Source organism: Ambystoma mexicanum, chromosome 8 (genome assembly GCF_040938575.1).
Source record: "Ambystoma mexicanum isolate Mex_15411 chromosome 8, UKY_AmexF1_1, whole genome shotgun sequence".
NCBI classification, from domain to species: Eukaryota; Metazoa; Chordata; class Amphibia; order Caudata; family Ambystomatidae; genus Ambystoma; species Ambystoma mexicanum.
Genome location: NC_090929.1, coordinates 1,193,158,321 through 1,193,180,059, shown reverse-complemented (window position 1 = coordinate 1,193,180,059; position 21,739 = coordinate 1,193,158,321). Strand labels below are relative to the sequence as shown.

Here is a 21,739-nt window from a genome sequence, read left to right as displayed (position 1 = left end):
GGTCTGGCATGGATTCACATCGTCATGAATATTCCCTGTCGTCAGGCTGGGAATCCTCAGTAAAGAAAAAATCAGTTTCAGTTTCATTTCTGAACTGTCTTTCTCCTAACAAACAATCACTGAGCTCTGGGTCATACGCCCCCAGCCAATGACTGCCCTCTACCTAAGCCCCTCCACTGGCAGCCATCTTCAGATTTGGTAGCACGTAAAGTGGAAGTAGGACCAAGAGAAGAGCCGCAGAGTGGCAGGCGGGAGGGTTCGCATGTGAATCCATGCCAGACCCATGCTGGTAACACCAGTTGCAGTTAAGTAACTTGTTCCTTCTCCAGCATGGGGTCTGGCATGGATTCACATGCTCATGAATAAAGAATACAAAGCAGTACACACATGCACCACCACAGGAGGTGGCAAGGCTCAACATAAGCATCTCTTACCTCCTCACCAGGCTCACCTTCAAGCGAACAGGTTGCGCAGCACTGCTTGGCCGACTCTGGACTCCTCCCTGGAATCCCTGTTGACGCAGTAGAATTTCATGAAGGTGTGCATCGACATCCACGTAGCAGCCCTGCAGATGTCCAGCAGGGGCACACCAGACGGGAACGCTGTAGTAGCAGCGATCGCTCTGGTCAAATGGGCTCCGACAGCCAGACAACAGTCGTTTTGCCAAACAGTGACAATGGGTGATGCAGCCGGAGAGCCACCTGGAAATGGAATCCTTGTAGAGGGCCTTCCCATGTTTCACAGGGCACAAAAAGTTGTGACGGCTTCCGAAAACTCTTTGTGGGGTCCAGGTAGAACTTCAGCGCTCTAGCCACATCCAGCGAGTGCAAAGTGTTTCAGCCAGCGACAAAGGCGTTGGAAAAAACACAGGCAACACCAAGGGCTCGTTTAGATGAAAGTCTGACCGCACCTTGGGCATGAAGGAGGGGTGCGTCTGCAGCACCACCCTCGTTTCGTGAAAAGTCAAATAAGGTGGCTTACAAGACAGGGCCTGAATCTCACCCACTCATCGTGCAGAGGTGATGGCCATGAGGAACGTGGTCTTCCACGACAAGAACTTCAGTGGAACTGTCTGCGTAGGTTCGAATAGAGGGCTCATGAGCCTAGTTAGCACCACTTTGAGTTCCCACGCCGGGGCTGGAGCCTTCACCGGCAGGAACGACCGGAACAGTCCTTTAACAAACTCCTTAACCAGACAGTGTGACCATAACGACAACCGTTCCAGAGATCTGGTGTAGCGAGAGATAGCCGCCAGATGAACTTTGATGGAGGCATGCGTCAGTCCTGCTTTGGCCAACAACAGCAAATATGGTAGTACCTGCGGAGCCGCGACACGTAGAGGATCGATCTTCTGTGCACGGTAACAAACGACAAACCTCTTCCATTTATGTCCATAGCATTTTAGAGTAGATGATGTTCTGGCCTTGGTAAGCACCTCCTTGCAGTCCGCTGGGAGATCGTAGCCACCAAACTCTAACGCTGCAGGGCCAGGCCTTCAGGTTCAGCGATCCTGGGTCGTGGTGCCGAATTGAGCCTCCTTCCCTGGTGAGAAGATCTGCGACCACCGGAAGCTTGACTGGAGGGGACGCTGACATGCTGAGAAGGTCCGTTACCAGATATGCCTTGGCCACGCTGGTGCGACGAGGATCATCCTGCACCGGGACTGTCTGACTTGATTGAGGAGTCGAAGAAGCAACGGCAACAGAGGGAATGCATACAGAAACAGGCCGTCCCATGGAAACAAGAATGCGTCCCCCATGCTCCCTGGCTGGGGAAACCTGCTGGCGAACCTTCAGCACTTGGCGTTTGTCGCCGTCGCAAACAGATCAATTTGGGGATTGCACCATCTGCGGAATAGGTGATCCACTTGGTCCTGCTGAAGTTCCCACTCGTGGCAAGAGCATAACTCCCTGATGAGGGAGTCGGCGACAGTGTTCTTTACTCCTGCCAGATGAAAAGTAATGAGGAACATCCCCTCGGAGACGGCCCAGTACCATAGATCCTGCGCTTCTTTGGAGAGCGCTGGAGATCTGGTGCCCCCTGCTTCCTGATGTAAAACATTGTGGTGGTATTGTCCGTGAAGACCCGCACCACCTTGCCCTTGAGGGACGGGAGGAAGGGCTTGAGGGGGCAAAACACTGCCCACAGCTCCAGCACGTTGATGTGCAAAGTTTTCTCCTCCGGCAGCCACAGGTCTCCTGCGTGAAGACTTCTGGGGTGAGCTCCCCATCCTTCCAGGGAGGCGTCCATCGTGACCATCTCCTGGTAAGGTGGGGTCTGGAAATCCTCGTCTCTGGACAGATGAGCACGAACTTCCCACCACCTTATCCTCGTCGGAAGCTCTCGTCGAGCGTGAACGTGTCCTGGAGGCTTCCCGACACTTGTATCCAATGGTCGTCGAGGAACTCCTGTAGTGGGCGCATCCGTAGCCTACATAGTCGGATGAGGTAGATGCATGACGACATCATGCCGAGCAGAAACTTGATGGTCCTCAGCGTGGTGACCTTCAGTGCCAAAAGCCGTTGCACCTTGCCCAAGATGGCCGCTATCCTTTCCTCTGACGGAGACGCCAGGCACAACACTGTTGAGTCAGGATCCCAGAAACAGCGTGTCCTGCGATGGAGTCAAGCAGGACTTTGCATAGTTCACCGAGAACGCCAGCTCCATCAGTAGGCAAACGGTCCTCGCCGTGTGGTCGACATCGATGGTCTTTGAGCTGGCCCGGATGAGCACGTCGTCCAAGTAATGGTAGACATGGATCCTGCGCAGTCGCAGCTGTGCCGCCACCGGCAGCAGGCACCTGGTGAAACCCCTTGGCGCCGACTTCAATCCGAAGGGAAGGCCCTTGAATTGGTAGTGCTTCCCTTGAACCACAAAGCGCAGAAACTTGTGGTATCCCTTGTTAATGGGGATGTGGAAGTACACATCCTCCAAATCCAGTGACAACAGAAAGTCTCCCTCTTTGAGCTGCCCGAGCACGTGCTGAAGAGTGACCATCCAGAACTTTTGGGACTTGATGTATATGTTCAATCGACGTAGGTCGAGGATGGGCCTCACTCTCCAGTCTTCTTTCTGAAGAGGAAGTACCTTGAGTGCGCCCCGGAGCCTCTTTGGGACAAGCTCCATCATGCCTTTTCTCAACATGGGCAGCAGCTGAGTTCGTGAGAAGGTCTCGTAGCTGCTGCTGGCGTTCAGGTAAGAGTCTGTGTTACCCAACGCTGTGCGGTAACTATTGCATGCGTTAATGTGTTGTTTTTCTCCATCTTTACAGATGCGGCATATGAAAATGTGGAGAGTTATGGAATAATACCGCCGGTGGTAAGTCTATGGTGGTAAGAGGTTGTATTTGTTGATTCCCTTGGCTCACCTTGTTTTTTCTTGTGTCCCCTAGGTGCCGGATTACGGCGAAGAAATGATGGACAGTGCCAGATCGAAAAATGCTGTGAGAACTGGTGAGTATGGCGCCGTGCTGGAGCTGGCGAAGCGACGCGTGCAGGACTGATGTACTTTCCAGGTCCGGAGATGAAATGGTTCCGGAATTAGGTGAGGAATTTGAAATAAGTTTGTTTTCTAACCTTGTCCTTTTCTTCTTCTTTATTCTAGGAGCTCCGGATTCGAGGCGGGCGTGGCAGAAGACTGGATGCTGGCTGCATGCACGGTGAGCGTCACGCTGCTGGATGCAGAATAACGCGAAGCATGTGCTGCTGTTCGGGTGTGGTTTATATAGCCTCCAAAGTAGTTCCAGGTAAGAAGTTCCCTAGAGCCACGCCCCAGTAAAAAATAGTCCCTGTAACAAAATAGTCACATCCAGGCCTCATGTAGGCTTGGACTCTTTTGCAGCATGGTCTGCATCAGGTAAGTAAAGTCTATGAGCCTGGCGCCTATGGCGCCAGGACTTCTATGATGAGCCTGGCACCTACGGTGCCAGGACTGAACCCAGACAGCCCCTAGCCGGGGCTGCTGAGGTTTAAACAAATGTCTGGATGTCTGCTCCCGGAGCTGAGGGCCTTGGTCCTGATGCCCGGGGGTAGGCATCATGACAATATTCGGGGCCACTGTGATGGCGTGGCCCGACGCCACCTCGCCTGCCTGCAGAATTTCCAGCGCTTCTGACCTCTTGTCGCTGCGGAGGAAGTCCAGGATGGGAGTGATCTTGAACCACAGTTCCCGGTCGTAGCGTGCCACGATGGCGAGGGCGTTGGTGGCCTTGATGGTCGTCGCCGCAGTATAGATGACTCATCGTCCCATGGCATCTAACTTCTTGCCCTTGCTGTCTGGAGGGGTGGATGCTGCTGCTGAAGAAGCAGCCGAGGACGACTTCTTGGACGCCGCTGACACCACACAGTCCGGAGACGGTTGGGCCTGCTAGCCCTTGGGCACTGAATCCGGCACACTGTACTACTTCTCAAGGCGACCCCTCTTAGCGGAGGCCGTAAAAGGGTTCTTCATGAGACAAACCTTCATCCCAAATGTCATCCAGGAGTAGTACCGAGAGTATGGTCTTTCTCTTCGCCTCGTGGCACTGATATAAGAATCCCTCCTTTTCATCTGGAGCAAGCCCGAAGAGTTCCGAAGCTCTGGGGATCATCGTGTGGAACAAGCCTATCTCGTCCGGCAGGGAATATCTGGGAGGTGGCGACAGGAGGTCCCCCCATCCTGTCATCGTCGTCCGTGCCCGTATGGGAGATGGGCGAGGGGTGCGAAGGGTGGCAAGGAGGTGGAGGGTGTACTCCTCTTTGTACTCCTCTTCTTGGCCGGAGGCTCCCCTGTCGGCAGGGGGTCGGCCGGCGCCGCGGGAGGGGCCGCCGGCGCGATAGGCATCCTCGTCTGTATCTCCAAGACCAGAGTATGCAGTGCAGAGTGGTCTCTAGTGGGCAGCTGAGGCGGAGTTGGCAGCTGAGGCGGAATAGGCAGCTGGGGCACCGGCTGGGAGCCCAGGCCCTCATTGCCGTGCTCCTCTTCCTCGACGGTATCCTCGCCTTCGTCGGCGTGATCGTCGTAGGGATCCTCCTGGATGGTTTGCAGGCGAACAAGCTCTTCCTCAGAGGAGATATCCATATCCTGGAGGGCTACCACCCTCCTCCCACCCCCTTCTTCACCTCCAGAGGGGAAGGTCTCAGGGAGATGATGGCCATCTCATCTCCAGGTCTTTTCTATGTGCCGAAACTCAGCCTCCCTCCTGGTAGGAAGGGATACCCTCGCCTTCAAGGTTGCGCCCTGCGGAGCCATCTCGGCAGCCTTCGCAAGAGACGCCACCACCCCCTCAACGGAAGGCTGGGCCTTCGCCGGGTGTAACTGGGCCTTCACGGTCAGGACCGGAGCCTTGTCCTGTGAGGCCTTCTTGTCCTGCTTGGCTTTCTCCTTAGGGGGAGGGTCCGTGCTCCGATGCCCCTTGGCCTTCCCTGGCAGGTCGGTCATGGGCTTCTCTTTGAGTTTTCCCTGGATGGTCCGACTTCCTCTTGGCCGAAGATCCTGAGCGCTGACTGGTGACTGAAGCTGGAGACGACGAATGCGCCATGGCTGCCGAGGAGCCTGTGGAAACGGAGTTCCTGGTGGCAGCGGACTCGCAGTGCTTAGTCTTTTGTTGGACCCCCACAGGAGGGGCGTCCTCAAAGGTCTTAGAAGCCCGCTCAGCCTTCTTGGAACTGGAAGAGTCATGCTGCTGGGACCCACCCAGAGCAGGGGCCTTGACCTGTAGCCACTCGTTCAGCCGCCTGTGCCGATCCTTCATCGTGCGAGGGGCCATCTCCTGGCAAAACACACAATCTTCCTCCTTGTGTGATGGGTACAAGCAGTAAAGACACTGGGAATGCTTGTCGTCCGAAAAGACATTCCACAAGCCGCAGTCGGAGCAAATCCTGAAAAGACGTGTTGAATCCTCCTCCTCCTCCGACATGGTCCATGCGGCACAGGCCTTAAGAATCTTCTAGAAGCCTCCAAGAAGAAACTCGATGAAATTCGCCCTTGAGGGGCGCTGAAGAATCTGAAAAACGGGTCCCTGTTAATCGGAAGGTAGATCGATGGCAGAAGGCTCGATTGACGGAAAAATCTCTTCCAAAAAGCAAAAAAACACAGCAAAAGCTCCAGAGCTAAACACAAGGACTCCCAACACTTGAACTTGCAGTAAAAATCTGAAGATGGCTGCCTGAGGAGGGGCTTAGGTAGAGGGCAGTCATTGGATTGAGGCAGTATGACCCAGAGCTCGGTGATTGGTTGTTAGGAGAAAGACAGTTCAGAAATGAAAAACTGATTTTTTCTTTACCGAGGACTCCCAGCCTGATGACAGGGAATATTCATCAGCATGTGAATCCATGCCAGAGCCCATGCTGGAGAACTAATATTAAAAATATATGGAAAACTTCCAAGAAATTTCTTGAGACTTGTACACTAACGTAATTGTGCTTATAACTCAATTTCCACTATTGATGATACTCTATTGGAGAGTTTAGAGAAGTAGAATACTATTTTGTTGCGAAGCGCGAAGTGCTAAAAGTATCTGTATACTCTGTTTTACTTTGTGGTTTGGGGAATGCCATAGACTATTAGCAGCGCGGCTGGCCGAATTTCCTTCTAATTTTGTGCCTCAGCGCAACTGTATACGGCGGGTTACCCCACTCCTGTTTACATATTCAATAAACACGCTCAGAGAATCGATAGAAAACAGAAAAAAACATAATAGAAGGTACCGAATGTGACAATGGATATGTACAATACACCACAAAACAGCATATAAAATACCATTACAGCTAACTTGAAAAGAAAAAACAATCACAGCACAGTCTTCAGCTGATTCCGGCGCTACTCTTATGGGCTTGTTGTATGTGTGGAAGCAGCAGGACAAAGGTCTATACCTCTCAGACTGCAGAGAGAAAAAAACTAATGAATATTTAGACTAGACCTCGTAGGCCACGCTTTAACAAAAAATACAAAATCTGAAAATAACTTGTTTTGTATGTCAAATAGACAAAGAAAAAACTATTGGATAAGACAACTGATTTGGTTTTCTTAGCCTTCTTGGCCTTGATTAATTGTTTTTAGAAAAGTCTCTTCAATTTGAATTGGAAAAATCATTCAAACTCTGACATAAAAGTCACAAAATTAAATTTCTAATGTTCAGCCTGATCCCGACACGTGTTTCCCCGCCTATTGTGTGGCGGTTCTTTCGGGGTTTTAATGGCTAGAGGTTCTCACAAAAAAATATAGTATACATTGCTCTCTTGCTTGTAAGTCAACAATTGAACATTGAAATCACGATCAATCTGTGAGTCAAAGCGTGGTGCTTCACAAATCCCAGATTGGATTGTGAACCGGTGTCTCCAAGACCGAGTAAATATTAGCACTATGTGCTTATGAGATACCCGCGGTGTATGCAGCGTATACTTCAGCGCTACGATTGCCGAGAGTACTGTGGTCCATGCTGTCCAAGAGTTTTTTCTTTGTCTATTTGACATAAAAAACAAGTTATTTTCAGATTTTGTATTTTTTTTTCAAGCGTGGACTACATTGAGGTCTAGTCTAAATATTCACTAACTTGAAAAGAATCCTTTTTCTAAAAGCAAATTTAAAAAAGTTTACAACTGCCACAAAAACTGCATAAGTAGGACATTGTTTCATAACATCAAGGGCAGCACAAATGGTTCTTACTTCTGGATCCACATTGGTTTTAGCCATTAGGACCTCTCAGCGAATTATGTGGGACAATGAAAAATAAAATGCAATTCATCTTCAATCTTGATGGAACAAACAGGGTGCAAGGGTGAAAGGTTCTTGTGCCATTTGGCAGTAAGATGAGCAAGTGGTAAGATTCTAAGGCGAAACTTGCTTAAAGTGCTTTTCGACATGGGCGTTGACTGATGATCAAGATACAGTTTCAGGCCCCAATTTGTCTTAACATGCAAGTAGTTAGTTGCCATTTTTCCTTCATAACAAGTTTCAATCATCTTTCCCGTACCCAACCATTAAAATTATTTTTGATAATAATAATAATAATAATTAGGCATTTATATAGCGCTACGAACCCTCAGGTATCTGAGCGCTGCTTATAATTACCCACGGTGTGTGGTGCTCATTTATCGACCTCGGAAGGATGAAAGGCTGAGTTTGGCCCCACCGGGATTCGAACCTGCGGTAACAGGCTCTGCACAGATGTCAAAGCGAGCGCTCTACTCGCTGTGCCACTTGACCGGCTTAGATACTACGTTTATACACAGTGCCAAACTTGGTGTGGTCTTCCTATAAATCTTCAATCCCAATGTTTAGTAACATGGTTTTAACATGCCTAAACAGCAATTGCGTTCCTCCCGATCTATGCAGCGCCTCCTCCATTCCTTCTCTAGACAATGCAAGCGCCTCAGAGTTTCAAATTTTAACCCAGTACAACACTGGTTTCAACATAATGTCATTTTATTTCGGTTATTCCAACCTTCCACACCACCAGAATAGAAGGTACACTTGATGGTAAACCAAGGAGGCGCATTATGAATTTGTACTTCACTATCTGGATAGAGGGACAAGGAGTGTAGCCCCACAATTCAGAGCCGTATTCCACTGAAGATGCATTACCTTCCGGGCGAAATGCAAGGCTCACAATTAAACCACAATGCGTGAGGTGGTCATGGTGCTCTTTTCAATTTGTTTAAACCATTTCAAATTCTTGGAAAGAGTCAACCCAAGATAAAGTTAAATGATAAGTTAAATGATAAGATAAGTTAAATAAGTCGACCAATTACAGTAAATGGTTATTTAACATTTTTAAAACTGGCCAAAAGGCCCACACCGCCGGGGCACAGATCATGGTCTTTGTTTTAAATTGGTTGATACGCAAACCTTTGGCGTTGCATAAAAACTCAACTACATTGACTTGATGTTGCAACACAGCCAGTGCTTTGGCCAGCAAAACGGCATCATCTGTAAATAGAAGGAGACACCATTCATGCTGCCCAGACTGGGAGCATCTTTTGCTGCAGCATGTAATGCTGGTGTGCTATGCCATTAATATACAATAAAAATAGCAAAGGGGCCAGGACACAACCCTGCCTCACTACGATGTTAATGGGGCACGGGGGTCAATTGTTTGTCCACGAGTTCCCCAGCGAATGCAAGCACTATTCCAATGTCATAGAGACTTAACTGCATTACTAAGACTTTCAGGAATACCCAAATAATCCAAAGTATCCCAGAGAAGATTTCTTGGGACAGTTTTAAAGGCAGTTTGGAGTTCTACATATATTGGGAGTTCAACCGCACCAGACCTCTGTGGTGTAACCTGGGTTATAGATCCTTTCCTAGGCCTACTTTAGTGAATAGGATTGAGTTGCTAAATTGAACTCTGCTAAATACTTACCTAACTTAAAACAATGTCTAAAAGCACCACCACAGCCCGCTGCATCATTTCTTAATGACCTTACCCGAAGAAGCTATACATTGGAAATGATGACTTTTGGGCACAATGTCCAGTATCATCCTAGGGTTGGACTTAAGATTGATGGACGCTGTTCTTGTGTTGGTTTTGCTTATTTTCCTTGCATCCGACTACTAGCCTGTATTGCACTGGTAATTAATTCATATGCAATTCTATTCTCCTAATGGTGAACTTGTATATATGTTCTATAACATTTTGTGTGACAATACTTATCGGTGCTTTTTATATGCTTGGCGCAAGACCTAATAAATACCTGTATTTTTATATACTTACGAGTAAAGCTTAATAATTGGTGTTGCTCTGTGTGAACTGCGAAACATCCCGAGCCAGGGGTGCTAGTCTACATACATGTAGCAAAAGCCCCCTGTCTCCCATAGGGTGCCCCTGTCCGTGAGGTCCTGACCCCAATATACTATGACCTGACCTCTGGTGGTGGAACATGGGTTAAGGATCCTTTCCTAGGTCTATCCTAGTGAATAGGATTGAACTGAGTACTCACCTGAACTTTGCTAAATACTTAATCTAACTTTCAAAAATGTATAAAAGCACCACCACAGCGTCCTTTCTTAATAACCTTATCTGAAGAAGGTGTGCATTGGAACTTCTGACTTTTGGTCACACGGTCCTATACCATCTAAGGGTTAGGGTTAGACTCATTGAGATTGAAGGAAGCTGTTCTTATGTTGGTTTTACTTATTTGAAATCTGACTACTCACCTGTATTGCAATGGTAATGAATTCATATGCAATTCTATTCTCCTAATGGTGAAGGAGTATATGTGTTATATATGTATTTGTGCCCCTATCTTGACTAGTGCTTTATATATAGTTGTTGTGTAACTAAAGAAGTAATAAATAAATGTGTTTTGATATACTTCCGGTTTAACCTGAATAATTGGTGTTGCTCTGTGTGGACTCATTGTAGCCCTAGAGCACACATACTGACCAAGCCTTGACTGCTCGGCTACCTTACCTTGATTGGGTTTCGGCTAACCTCTCAGTGTCTTCCCCGTTTACGACAAACAAAGTGGACTCCCAAAATCCTCCCACCATGGCTGATTTTGGAAGTCCACTTTAACAGCAGAGTTTACTTGTTCACACAACAAAGAGGAAAAAAGAAGAATACAAGCGATTTTGCTTCCATTTTAGAATTTCCTTTAACTCTCCAATTTGAGGATATTTATAATTACATGCAGGGGAACACACAGCACGCAAGTGATTATGTTCATGGTCCCGTGCATGCACTTTACATGTATTAGAAAATCAGCCTGTATGTGTTCCCTTGCCAATGAGACCAAAAACATGGCTTCATCTAGCTATTGGCGAAGGAAAATTGGCTTAAAAGTGAATCTAAATAACGTGAAATGTCTTTGAAAACATGTACTTACTTATGAGAAAGCTACATTTGGATAGACACTATCATCTTCCTATCTAAAACAAAATATGATGGCGGGGTGGCTCTGTAAAACCACTATGGTGAAGGGTGCAGTACAAATACTGGATAGCATAACTTTCATGAAAAGTAGAATTCTCAGTCTACATAGAGGGAGTATATTCATGACGGTCATTTATGGTCTGATTCAACGTGCAATAACTTGCCATTGTTTGAATTCTCGAGAATAAACCATCACAATGATGCCGTAGTGTAGGTAGCCATGAAAAGCTGTTTTGATACCGCAGAGTTACTTTAGCATATACTTAAGCAATACTATAAAAAAATGCTTTACTTACATTTTCGTTCTTCAAAATAAGTTTTAGGATTGCTGCTCTCTGTTCCAATGACTGAAACGAAAAAATATATCTTATTTTTTCAGGACAAAGGGATTACAAAGGATGCACATATACCTTTTTGGCAAAAGAAATGATTGCCCGTTTACCAAAATCAACAGTTTGACAGGTTGTTGTTAAAAGTAATTAACCCACAGTCCCACTAAAACCGATCAGACAATATTGCAATGCTAAAGACCGAGATAACACTTTGATGTACTTATACAAACAATCAGGGCCGGGAGAAGATATGCTTGAGGACATTTCAAAATAATGTTTCGGGCACCCTTGTTTACAGCTGGGAAAACCTGCCAGAATATGTTAACAAAAGCATATTGGTATCGTATTGTTTACGTTTTTCCAACGCAAAAGCGAAGTGGAAACTATAAGTCAAGCAGTTTCAGTTGTTGCAACAATGTTTCCCTGCAGCATAAAACGGACTACATGGAAAGGGAAGAATAAACACATACATAAAATACTTCTGTTGGGGTAGACTGCTGTTTTGGTAAATAGATTATAATGGAGAAAAGGTCTTCTAATACACATTCCAATGGATGATTTCCCTTGTTTTATCATTGATGTTGCATAACATAACTTCACCTTGAAATTCCAAGCATATTTACTGATCCACAGCAAAGAGTTAAAAGCAAGGGGACGCATGCTTGTGATAAATCAAAGTAACATAATTGAATACCTTTTTTTGGTGGCGGTCTATGTTAACATTTCAAGTGGCACATACTTTAGTTTGTGAGGACTGATACTTCCTTAGGAAATATGTGCACACTATCAGCCTCACCTGTATAGCATCAATATGTGGCAAAATACTAGAAAATGCAATGCAGGTTAGAGGCGAGTGGTGGCGGGTTATCAAAGGACAAGTTCATTTGTTGTTGCACAGAACAAAGGAAAGCAGTCGTTGGGAATTGAAACCCTAAATGACCACTTAACAAAAGCTATTAAGCATTCAGTCAGGCCCCCCTTTGACCACCCCTCCAATGTGTGGAGGGTCCCTTTCATTTGAAAAGGATGTGAGGCCCAGAAATTGTGCCTGATAACAAGGATACAAAAATAAAATACATATTAAAGGATTTGATGACATGCCTGATGGGAATGATAACATTTGTCTCTCATGTACAAACATGATCATGTATGCATATTTTCAGGCAAAGAAACTTTGGGTAAAAGCAACGTTATGGTTGCAGAGCAAAAAAGAATTACCAGTTAATTACCAAAAAGACTAACTCTGCCATTGTCTTTTATTTTACTTTCCAATATGTTGGCCCTTTACTTAAATGTGCGGACCAGACCACAAACGCAGACTGGCCAATCAGGGCCCTGCCATGGCTGGGGTTCAACTGACGACTTGGGACCAAGTAAAGGTTTACTAGTAGTTTCAACAAAGTTCAACTGAGCCCACAGGGTAGGGTTTGGGATTTCTGAGGAATCGCAGGATTCAGTCACTTCTCCCCAGGGGGGAGCCGTTCCTTGTGAAACAAAGGAAGTGAGCCTGCAATGCAATATCCCCCCTAGGGGTGGCGGTAAGCGGGAGCTCCCAGGGAGAGACTCCACTCTTGGGGACAAGGAGTCCTGTTCCACAGAGGAACTCCCTAAAGCCCTTTCTCTTGAACCAACAGTAACATCAGGGCTTCAGAAAGACCCAGCAAACCAAGCCACTGTTTGTTATTGTGCCATAAGATCCAGGATACAACCTGGAGATCTAACTGGTAAAACTGCCATGAAGAACAAAAAGAGAGAGTAATACCGTTCGCGGAGTGGTTGGAAACCACCAATACTGTGACGAGGAGAAATGAACACGTAATGCTGTGTGTTCAACTGGAAGAGAAAAGACTACAATCCGCACCTGGGGAGGACTCAGCAATGTATCATAAAAAGGAAACGAGGACCACTGCCAAGGATATGTGAAACCCGGGAGTTTCAAATCAGCAGTGTCGGGAAAGCGGACAGAGACCAGGAGATCCTCTGCTGGGAGGAAGCAACCAGCTGACGTTTGCAAGAAGCACCAAAAGACCGTAAGGCAGAGGAGAAAAGGAGAAGAAAACCCCCAAGAGGCTGAGCCGGTGATGCGTGGTGGCGTGACCTGAGAGAGGTGGATTGTACAGTATGGCAACAGTGCTGAGATGGCTGTAACACTTGCCCTGCAAAGCCGCGGCTAAGCAGCAGAGAGGTTGAAGTGGAAGCAAAAGCCATCCTGACCAAGAGAATCGAAATCCCTGTCCTGCATCCAAGCCCGGTGATACCAACCCATAAGACGAAAGGTAACAGACGGCGAGAGACCCGGAAGGGTACACAGGTATAATGAGTACAAGCAGCCTACTCGTCCCAGTGAATGGAGAAATACCAATAAGAGCAAGAATCATTCAGCAAATCTGCCGAATCGTCCCAGTGAATGGGTCAATACTAAGAGTGAAACCCATCACAGTACTCATCCAACTTGACCCAGTGATATGAGAGAGAACCAAGAGAGTGAGATTCATTACAGGACACATCCTAGTCATCTCAGTAATACACAAAGTAGCCAAGAGAATAAGAATAACTATTTGGTCTACTATACTAGCCCCAAAGAGAAGATCAGTAAACCAGAAAAGGAGAATCCTGATATCAGATATCTTAGACATGAGGAGCTAAATAGCCATAGGAATACGGAGAACAGGAACAACGTAAGGATGGCAACTACTTCCCCAAAGATATCTGAGAAAGGGAGACTTTCAGAGACACTTCAGAAAAGCATAGTAAGCTAAACTCAAAGGCCAAGAAGGATAAGTTTGCAAAGTTAAGAAAAAGGGGAACCAAAGACTTGGACAAGTCCCCTAAAAGAACTGAAAAAGCTAATACAAGAGTTAGGCACAAACTATCTAAGAATTGCATATTAAGACTGGGGAAGGCTATCCAGGAGAAAGGAGTCATTCTCCTGGGCTTTTGATGTTTTGTCTTAGTGATGGGGTCAGGGCAGCTTAGTTTTGGAAGGAGGACAGACTGTTTGCTTTGGAATAAAGAACAGATGATGAAGACTCTAGTTAGTTATGCCAGGCAGGGAATTCCAGAGATTAGGGATAGTGAGGCCGTTTTACTTATTTCGATAAAAAATCTGCAAGAATGCCAAACACTGGTCTGTCTCCTTCTTCTGACCTAGCACAAATTATACAATCGGCATGCAGAGTCTTCCTCAGGCTCTTCAACTCGCTTAGGCCAGTCGTCTTCAGTACGTTCCTCTGTCCCTTAAAATAGGTTTCTTGGCAGCAAACAGACACTCTCAGTCTGTGGGATTCATAGTGCCCTGCACTTCGTTCTTGGCCTTCTCAAGTCAAGATCTGGTGTTGGTTCTCCATGACTTTCTTACCAGATACCCTCACCTAGTATCCTTGGGTCTTCCAAGGAAGTTGCCCCTTTGGACACCGGTCAGATGGTAATGCTGCAAAGATTATCTGGACTTCCTTTTTGTTGGTCTTGGACCATCAAGATTCCTAGGGCCGAGGTTCTGGAAACTTTCTCTTTCTCCCCTCCTTTTTCTCAAGCCTCTACATCCTTTCCCATCTCTTTCCAATACTGCTTGACTCTATACTCTCCTCTGCTTCTCTAGTCCACACTCTTCCTCCCCACAACCAACTCTATCAGGTTTGCTAGGGTTCCGATGCAGGCAGTATTTACACATAGGGCAGGAGGTTGCTTTTCTCTCATGAACTGTGAGGAGAAGAAAGCAGAATGACATGTCAATCTATGCTTGCATGGATGTCAGTTAGGGGCACAGTACAGTTTATTTCCTTTAATCCGGCTATGTTTGAGGAAGCTTAGCCTTTCCCAAAACAAGATGGAGTGGAAGGTTCTGAGTGTTGATTGGCTATATTTTGTCTGCTATATTATGTGGAACATAGACCTACTGTCAGCGAGCGGCTTCACGGCTGGGGACACGCTTACGTGACCGGCCTCAAAAGGGCCACAAGAGCAGGCACCTTGCAACATGCACATTCCCATAGCTGTAGGTTCACAGCCATGCCCCACACCTACTCTGTCACCTCCAGCTGCTTTCCTCTACACTGTGGCTGCTTCAGGCATACGCAACCACTGTTCATGCCAGCAAAAAACCTGTCCTCTCCTCCTCAATTTTGTCCCTGCATTTGCAGAGGCTGCTCCTGGCACATGTGGCCGCCAATTCTTTACTCTCCTCAGCGCAGCACCAGGCATACAGAAATGCCTTTTTGGGGTTTGCTCTGCCCCCTCCCTCATTTCCTCACTCACAGTTGGCTGGAGAGGCAGTTAGTTTGGGCGCTTCCGAGTGGTCTTGAGGAGGTGTGTAGAGAGAATCTGCTGGCCAGGTAACTAGGTGCTTGAAGCAAGAGGCTTTTGTGTGTTAGTGATAGTGCTTTGAGAGAAACTCTTTGGGAGACCGATAGCCAATGGAGATTCCGTCTGGTGTCTGAGATGTGGAGGTTCCTGGGGATGTTAAGTGCTGCTCTGATGGCATTATTTTGAATGATCTGTAGTTTGCTGATGTTGCATTGGTTAGTGCCCAGGTAGAGGGCGTTACAATAGTCGATATTCGACAGGACCAGGGCCCTGGCTAAGGTAGTACAGTTGGCTGGTGATAGGAATGGGCGACATGCAGTGATGAGCTTGCATGTGTATGATGCTGCAGAGGAGACAGCGTTAACCTGTCTCGAGAGTGATAAGGTGGCGTCAAGATAGATACCAAGTGTTTTAGTATCTTTGGCCACTTTGATGGTATTGCCATCAATTATGAATGATTTGAAGGACTTGTCTAGCTTGCTAAGTCTTTGGTGAGAGCCTAGGATGAGAATCTCCGTCTTTTCATCGTTCAGGCACAATTCATGCAGCGCCATCCAGGCCTGGATGACTTGATAGATGGAGTTGATGGCTAGAGTGTCAGTTTTGTGGTCACCTGTGATGGGGATGAGTATCTGGGTGTTGTCGGCGTAATTGGTATATGTGACACCCAGATAGTCCAAAATATCAAAGAGTGGTTTCGTGAACACATTGTAGAGTGTCGGGGAAACACACAAACCTTGAGGGACCCCGCAGGCGACAGGTGCGGGATCAGCCATGGCGGTGGGGGAAAAGACTCATGGATCTGTTTTCCAGAAAGGAAGTGATCCAGGCCGTGGCTTTGTCCGAGAAGTTGGCTGCCGTTTTAAGGTGACGGCAGAGGATTTGGTGATTTAATAAATCGAAGGCTGCAGAGAGATCTAAAAGGAGTAGTAGGGCAAGCTTGCCCTTGTCTTTTAGGTCTTCGATCTGAGTTTTTAGATCTAGAAGGGCAGTTTCCGTACCATACCGAGGGCGGAAGCCTGATTGTCTCAGTCCCAGGAGATTATTGGTTTCCAGGTAGTCCTGGATCTGCAAGTATGCAGCGCGATCAAGAATCTTTAAGAGGAAGGGGACTGTTGTAATGGGTCTGAAGTTAGTGGGTATATTAGCATCGAAGGTGTGTTTTTTGAGGAGGGGAATGACCCAGGCATCCTTGAGGTTATCGGGGACAATCCCAGTACTGAAAGAAGAATTTATGAGTGTGGTGATGAAAGGAGCTAGACTGTGCGATGCTTCTTTAATAATGGTGGGAGGACATAAGTCGCCCTGACAATTGGACGGTTTGAGGTTATTAATGATGTGCTCAACATCAGTAGTGGATAAGGGAGAGAAGGAAATGGTTTTAGGGTATCACGGTTGGTGCTAGCACTGGTCTGATGGATTTTGTACTGCACGCTAGACTGCAGGCTGTTTTTTTTGTCATTGATTTTGTTTTGGAGAGTGGTAATTTTGCCAAGGAGGGCCTTTTGAATGTTAGTACACCAGGTACTGTCTTTGGAACAGGTGTTAGGAGGGGTTGCAGGTGACTCCATTTCCTTTAAGATTTTAAATAACTCCTTTGTGTTTGACTGGGCTTGTTCGATGCGTTTGTTATACTCATCTCTTTTGGCCTCTTTGTAATTTAGAGTGGCAAGAATAACGCTAGCTTTGTTAGTATCAGTACGGTTACTTTTCCAACGTGATTCAAGGTTCTTTTTTTCTTTGCGCAGGGTTCTTAGCTGTGGCGTGTACCAGGAGTTGAGGTGGGCTCGGGGTCTAGGTATACGAAGTTTGGATGGGGCAATTAGGTCAAGGGCTTTTAGCATGGTCTGATTGTAGGTGTCTACAAGGCCTGTAGGGTCAGAACATGAGCTGGAGAGATCGTTGAGAGCAGGGAGGATAAGTGGAAGTAATTTGGCGCAGGTTATGTTGTGCTTGTTTTTTGTGGCGGTGGCAGGTGCGATATCAGTGGTGGTGTGGATCATTTTGGTAGGGATGCTAAAGGTGATGAGGTGGTGGTCGGTCCATGTACATGGTTGGTTGGAGGCAATGGCGGTGTCACAGTTTAATGTAGCAATCCAGTCGAGGATCCTACCCTTAGCGTGTGTTGGTGTATTGATATGTTGTGTGAGGCCGAAGTTCAGTAGCAGGTTGCTGATGGCGTGCGCGGGGGTATCATGAGGGTCTTGGTACCCTAGGTTGAAGTCGCCAAGTAGAATGATTTGGCTCTTAGACAGTGTTATCGGCAAGGATACATGAGAGATCTACAGCAAATGTCGATAGAGGACCAGGTGGTCTGTAGATGAGGTGGAGTGTTATAGTCTGATTGTGGGTGATCGCTAGCTTTACTGTGAGCAGTTCGGTGGAGTTGATTTGGAGTGGTGGTAGGGCGAAGACTAATGGTATTTTTGTGTATGAAGGCAATACCGCCTCCTTTGGATTGGCCGGAGTTGCGGTCACCTCTTATAATTGTGTAGCCATCAGGGATCACTAGGGATAGGAGAGGGCCTAAGGCTGCATGGAGCCAGGTTCCGGTCACAGCTAAGAAATCGAGGTCGTGTGTAGTGATAAGTTCAGCTACATCGAGTGCGTGCGCTGTAAGTGACCTGGTGTTGATTAAAGCAGCCTTTAGAGGTGCTGTAGGAGTGTGAGGTTGGTTACTGGCAATAGGATTGTCATCCACTGTGGGTGTGGGAAGGTGAAGAGGGGGTGGGTACTCTTGGATCTGGGTGGGATGAGTTAGTCCGTAAGTTAATGTTGGTGCGGTGGTAGGAGGCATGATGTAGGCTAGAACCAAGTCGAAGATTCCTAGCGGGACCGATGCATGGTTGGTTGGGGGTGGGTTTAGATGCAAAGTGTTCAAGCCAAAGGGAGGGTGAGTTAAGGTAAGGGTTGCTAGGGCAAGTGGCAGTGGTATTAGCTGGGGCAGGGTTTGGCTGCTGAATGTGGCGCAAGGTGCCACTGAGGCATGGAGTAGGAAGGGCAGTGGACATGGTGGTTGGGCGTTGTGGCACGCAGGAAGGAGGGTGCGTGTGTGGGTGGGTGGGTCAGTGGTAGGGCTGCAAGTCGAGTGTTACTACTGAGGAGGGTAGGGCCTAGCAGTGCAGCTAGGAAGAGGGTGCAGCACAGAGCGCGGCAGATGCAGACGATATGCGTCTGCTTGTTGACCATAGTAACAGTGTGCAAGTACGCAAAGGCGGTAGATGGCACGGAGCAGCGAGAAAACAAGCGCGCCTAAAGGGTGCACAGTATGGTCACAAGTGCAGTGGCACCGTGAAGGTTGGATGAAATGTATGTGCATCAAGTAGTTAGAAGCGCGGGGGCATCACAGTGGCAGTGAGCAGGGGTGCGGCACTAGCGTTGCGACAGTGTAGGCCAGTAGCTGTTTAAGCGTACAATGGCATCACAGATGCAAGGCATCACAAGTACATTGGCATTGTAATTGCTAGGTGCATGCGTGCAATGGCATCACCGGTGCAAGGCATCACAAGTACATTGGCATTGTAATTGCTAGGTGCATGCGTACAATGGCATCACAGATGCAAGGCATCACAAGTACATTGGCATTGTAATTGCTAGGTGCATGCGTGCAATGGCATCACCGGTGTAAGGCATCACAAATACATTGGCATTGAAATCGCTAGGTGCATGCGTGCAAAGGCATCACGGGTGCAAGGCAGCACGAATACATTGGCATTGTAATCGCTAGGTGCATGCGTGCAATGGCGTCACAATGGGCAGGTGGGGCCATGGAGGCAGGCGGAGCGAGAATAAGGTGTACAGGCAAGATAGGCAAGGCAGGCAACTGAGTATCAGGAGTATAAATGGTCATCAACAAAGTCAGAGCACCGGGCGATGAGTACACATGGTGAAAACACGTGGTGTCGAGGCAATTCCAAAAGGGAGTACTATCAATAGGTATTGTTTGTCGAGTAGCTTGAACCAGAGGTATGTTCTGTGGCTCTGGAGCATTGAAATATGAAAGTATGCATCTTTCAAATCTAAGGTTGTCATGAAGTTTCCCTCCTTTAGTAGGGGTATGACTTCTTCCAACATTGTCATATCGGTTTCTTGGTATTAGATCTAGGACTGGTCTCATTGATTCGTCCTTTTTTACCAGAAAACAGAGTAAATTCCTGTGTTAATCTGGTTTGCAGGTACTTATTCTATCACTCCCTTCTGAAGTAGTTCTTGTATTTCCTCCAGTAGAACCTTTAGATTTTCTGGGAGGATGCTTCTTGTTAGGTAGATTTTCTTTTTTATGCACAATCTCCTCTACATGTGAATCCCCCAGCACTTTTTGCTGGACTACTGTATTTTTGGTCTGTTTCCCTGAGTGAGTGGGAATCTTTTTCCACACTCGCTCATTCTTTTACCCTATCTTTTGGAATACTTTGTATTTCTTTTTTTCTTGGAGTTATACTTTCCTCCAGGTTTTATGGCATCAGTCTTTTGACTTTTGCATCACAAAACACTCTGTGCAGTGTTGCTGGGTGCTCTTTGGGATTCTTTTTTTATTTTCTGTTATAGAAGGATATTTTTAACCTTCCTATCTTTTATATTGTGAGATCAGCACACCGCACCTTATGTGCAGTGCTGAGGGGTCACTGCTCCTATAAGTCTTTGGTTACAGTGACAAGCTAACCTGAATGGCTGGTGGCAGTGGTTTTATCGTACCTACTTTTGTGCAATCGTTTAACCCCAGGCTCTACAAACACAGCCACGGTAATACACCATTGACACAAAATGGCAACTGTGTTCTGTTTTCGCCTGTTCTTGTTTGCTTGCCCCTTCTTGATCCTTCTTATGTCGTACTGGTTTGACTTTAGACTTCAGCAGGAATCCTTTGTGAAGCCTGCCAGGGCTCCAGTGTGTCTGAGCAGAGGAACTGAGGGGGAGGACTCAAACTCTGCTGTTCTTTGTCTTCTGTTGTGTCTGCCTGGAACCAGTTCCAGCTGATGGCCTGGCTGTCCTGAAAGGTACATGGGTGCCGATTGGTTGGGTTCCTGCATAAGAGGCATGGATCCTGAGGCTGAAGACGAGCTGACCTCTGGAACAGAAGAACTGAAGAGGAGGAAGTAGAGCTGCCCGCAGCCACTTCCAAATGAGCCTCCGAGTTATTCGCTCCTGTCCGGCCCCTTCTTTCAAGTGTCAGGAGAGCCCCGAAAGGCCCCCCCATAGACTGGTGGGTGAACTCAGTCTTGAGAGGACCTGCATTTTGAACCATCCCATGATGAGCTGCGACCTTCACGGGCTGTAAACCACAAATACCCTGGGACCTGTGTCTAGAGCGCAGTGCCTTGTCTCCCTGGTCTTTGATTTTCGCCATGTCTTTGTGGAAAGGTCCTGCTAGAGTTTTTCTCTGCACACTAAACCAGGTTTGGTCTCTTTGTTCATTCGCCTTTGTGGGCTTCAGGAGTGAATCCTGCCTCTGGCTCCAGAGTATATGGGGTAGGCAGGAAGTGAGGGATATTCCCGAAACTTCCTGTGCTTAGTCTCCTAGGAGACCCAAATGCACACTGGTGATTCGCTGGCTGACTGTCCGGCAAGGATGCTGGGTGAGGGACAGCTAGGCTAGAATGAATGGTAGAGAACTGAATAAAAGGTGAGTCTTTTGGCTTGGAGGGCAGAGTCGACCACTGGACGAAGGAAACGAAGAAGAGCTAGAAGAGGACGCCTGCTGCAACTCCTGGACCGTTGGTTTGCCCGGTGAAGCCCTGCTTCAGTGACTACTTGCCAAGTTCGAATCGACAGAGATGCCCCTGCAAGGACGACTTCTCCCGTTGAGTTGGTGGGACCAATCAACTCCAAAGTAAGCCACCTGGACACCCATCTCAGAGCTGGTTGAATTTCCTCAGAGTTGCTGCAGGAACCGAATAGCCAGGGAGAGGGACACCAGATTGTGCTTGTTACTTTTAAGCCAGTCTAAACCTTTTGGAAGATCCTCCGGACTTCCCCTAGACAGGACTGACCAAGCCTGAGCTGCCTCAGCAGAGTGCGGGACTCCAAAAGTAGGACAGTCCACCTTGACAGCCAGGAACCACGCTTATTGCTATTTGCTGTACCACAAGGAGCTGAAACGCCAAACAACCACTGAAAGTAAAGTTTGCCGGTTGGCCGTTTTGATGGCGGCAGTACAGTGCAGGAGTCCCCCCCTCTTGTCCCCACGACTGAGGCCCAGTAACAGTGAGATCTGCAGAGCTGCACAGGAACAGAAGTCATCAGCTGCATC

At 47.4% G+C, this 21,739-nt stretch overlaps 1 protein-coding gene across 6 annotated transcripts in view; it reads right to left on the bottom strand.

Moving 5' to 3' along the window:
• ATAD1 (ATPase family AAA domain containing 1) overlaps positions 1–21,739 on the bottom strand; it is a 791,357-nt gene that overhangs the window by 218,357 nt on the left and 551,261 nt on the right. For all 6 annotated transcript variants that reach the window (XM_069611287.1, XM_069611289.1, XM_069611286.1 and 3 more), the window contains one exon: positions 11,152–11,202. In XM_069611287.1, the coding sequence (XP_069467388.1) occupies positions 11,152–11,202 (51 nt within the window). The remainder of the gene's footprint in view (positions 1–11,151; positions 11,203–21,739) is intronic.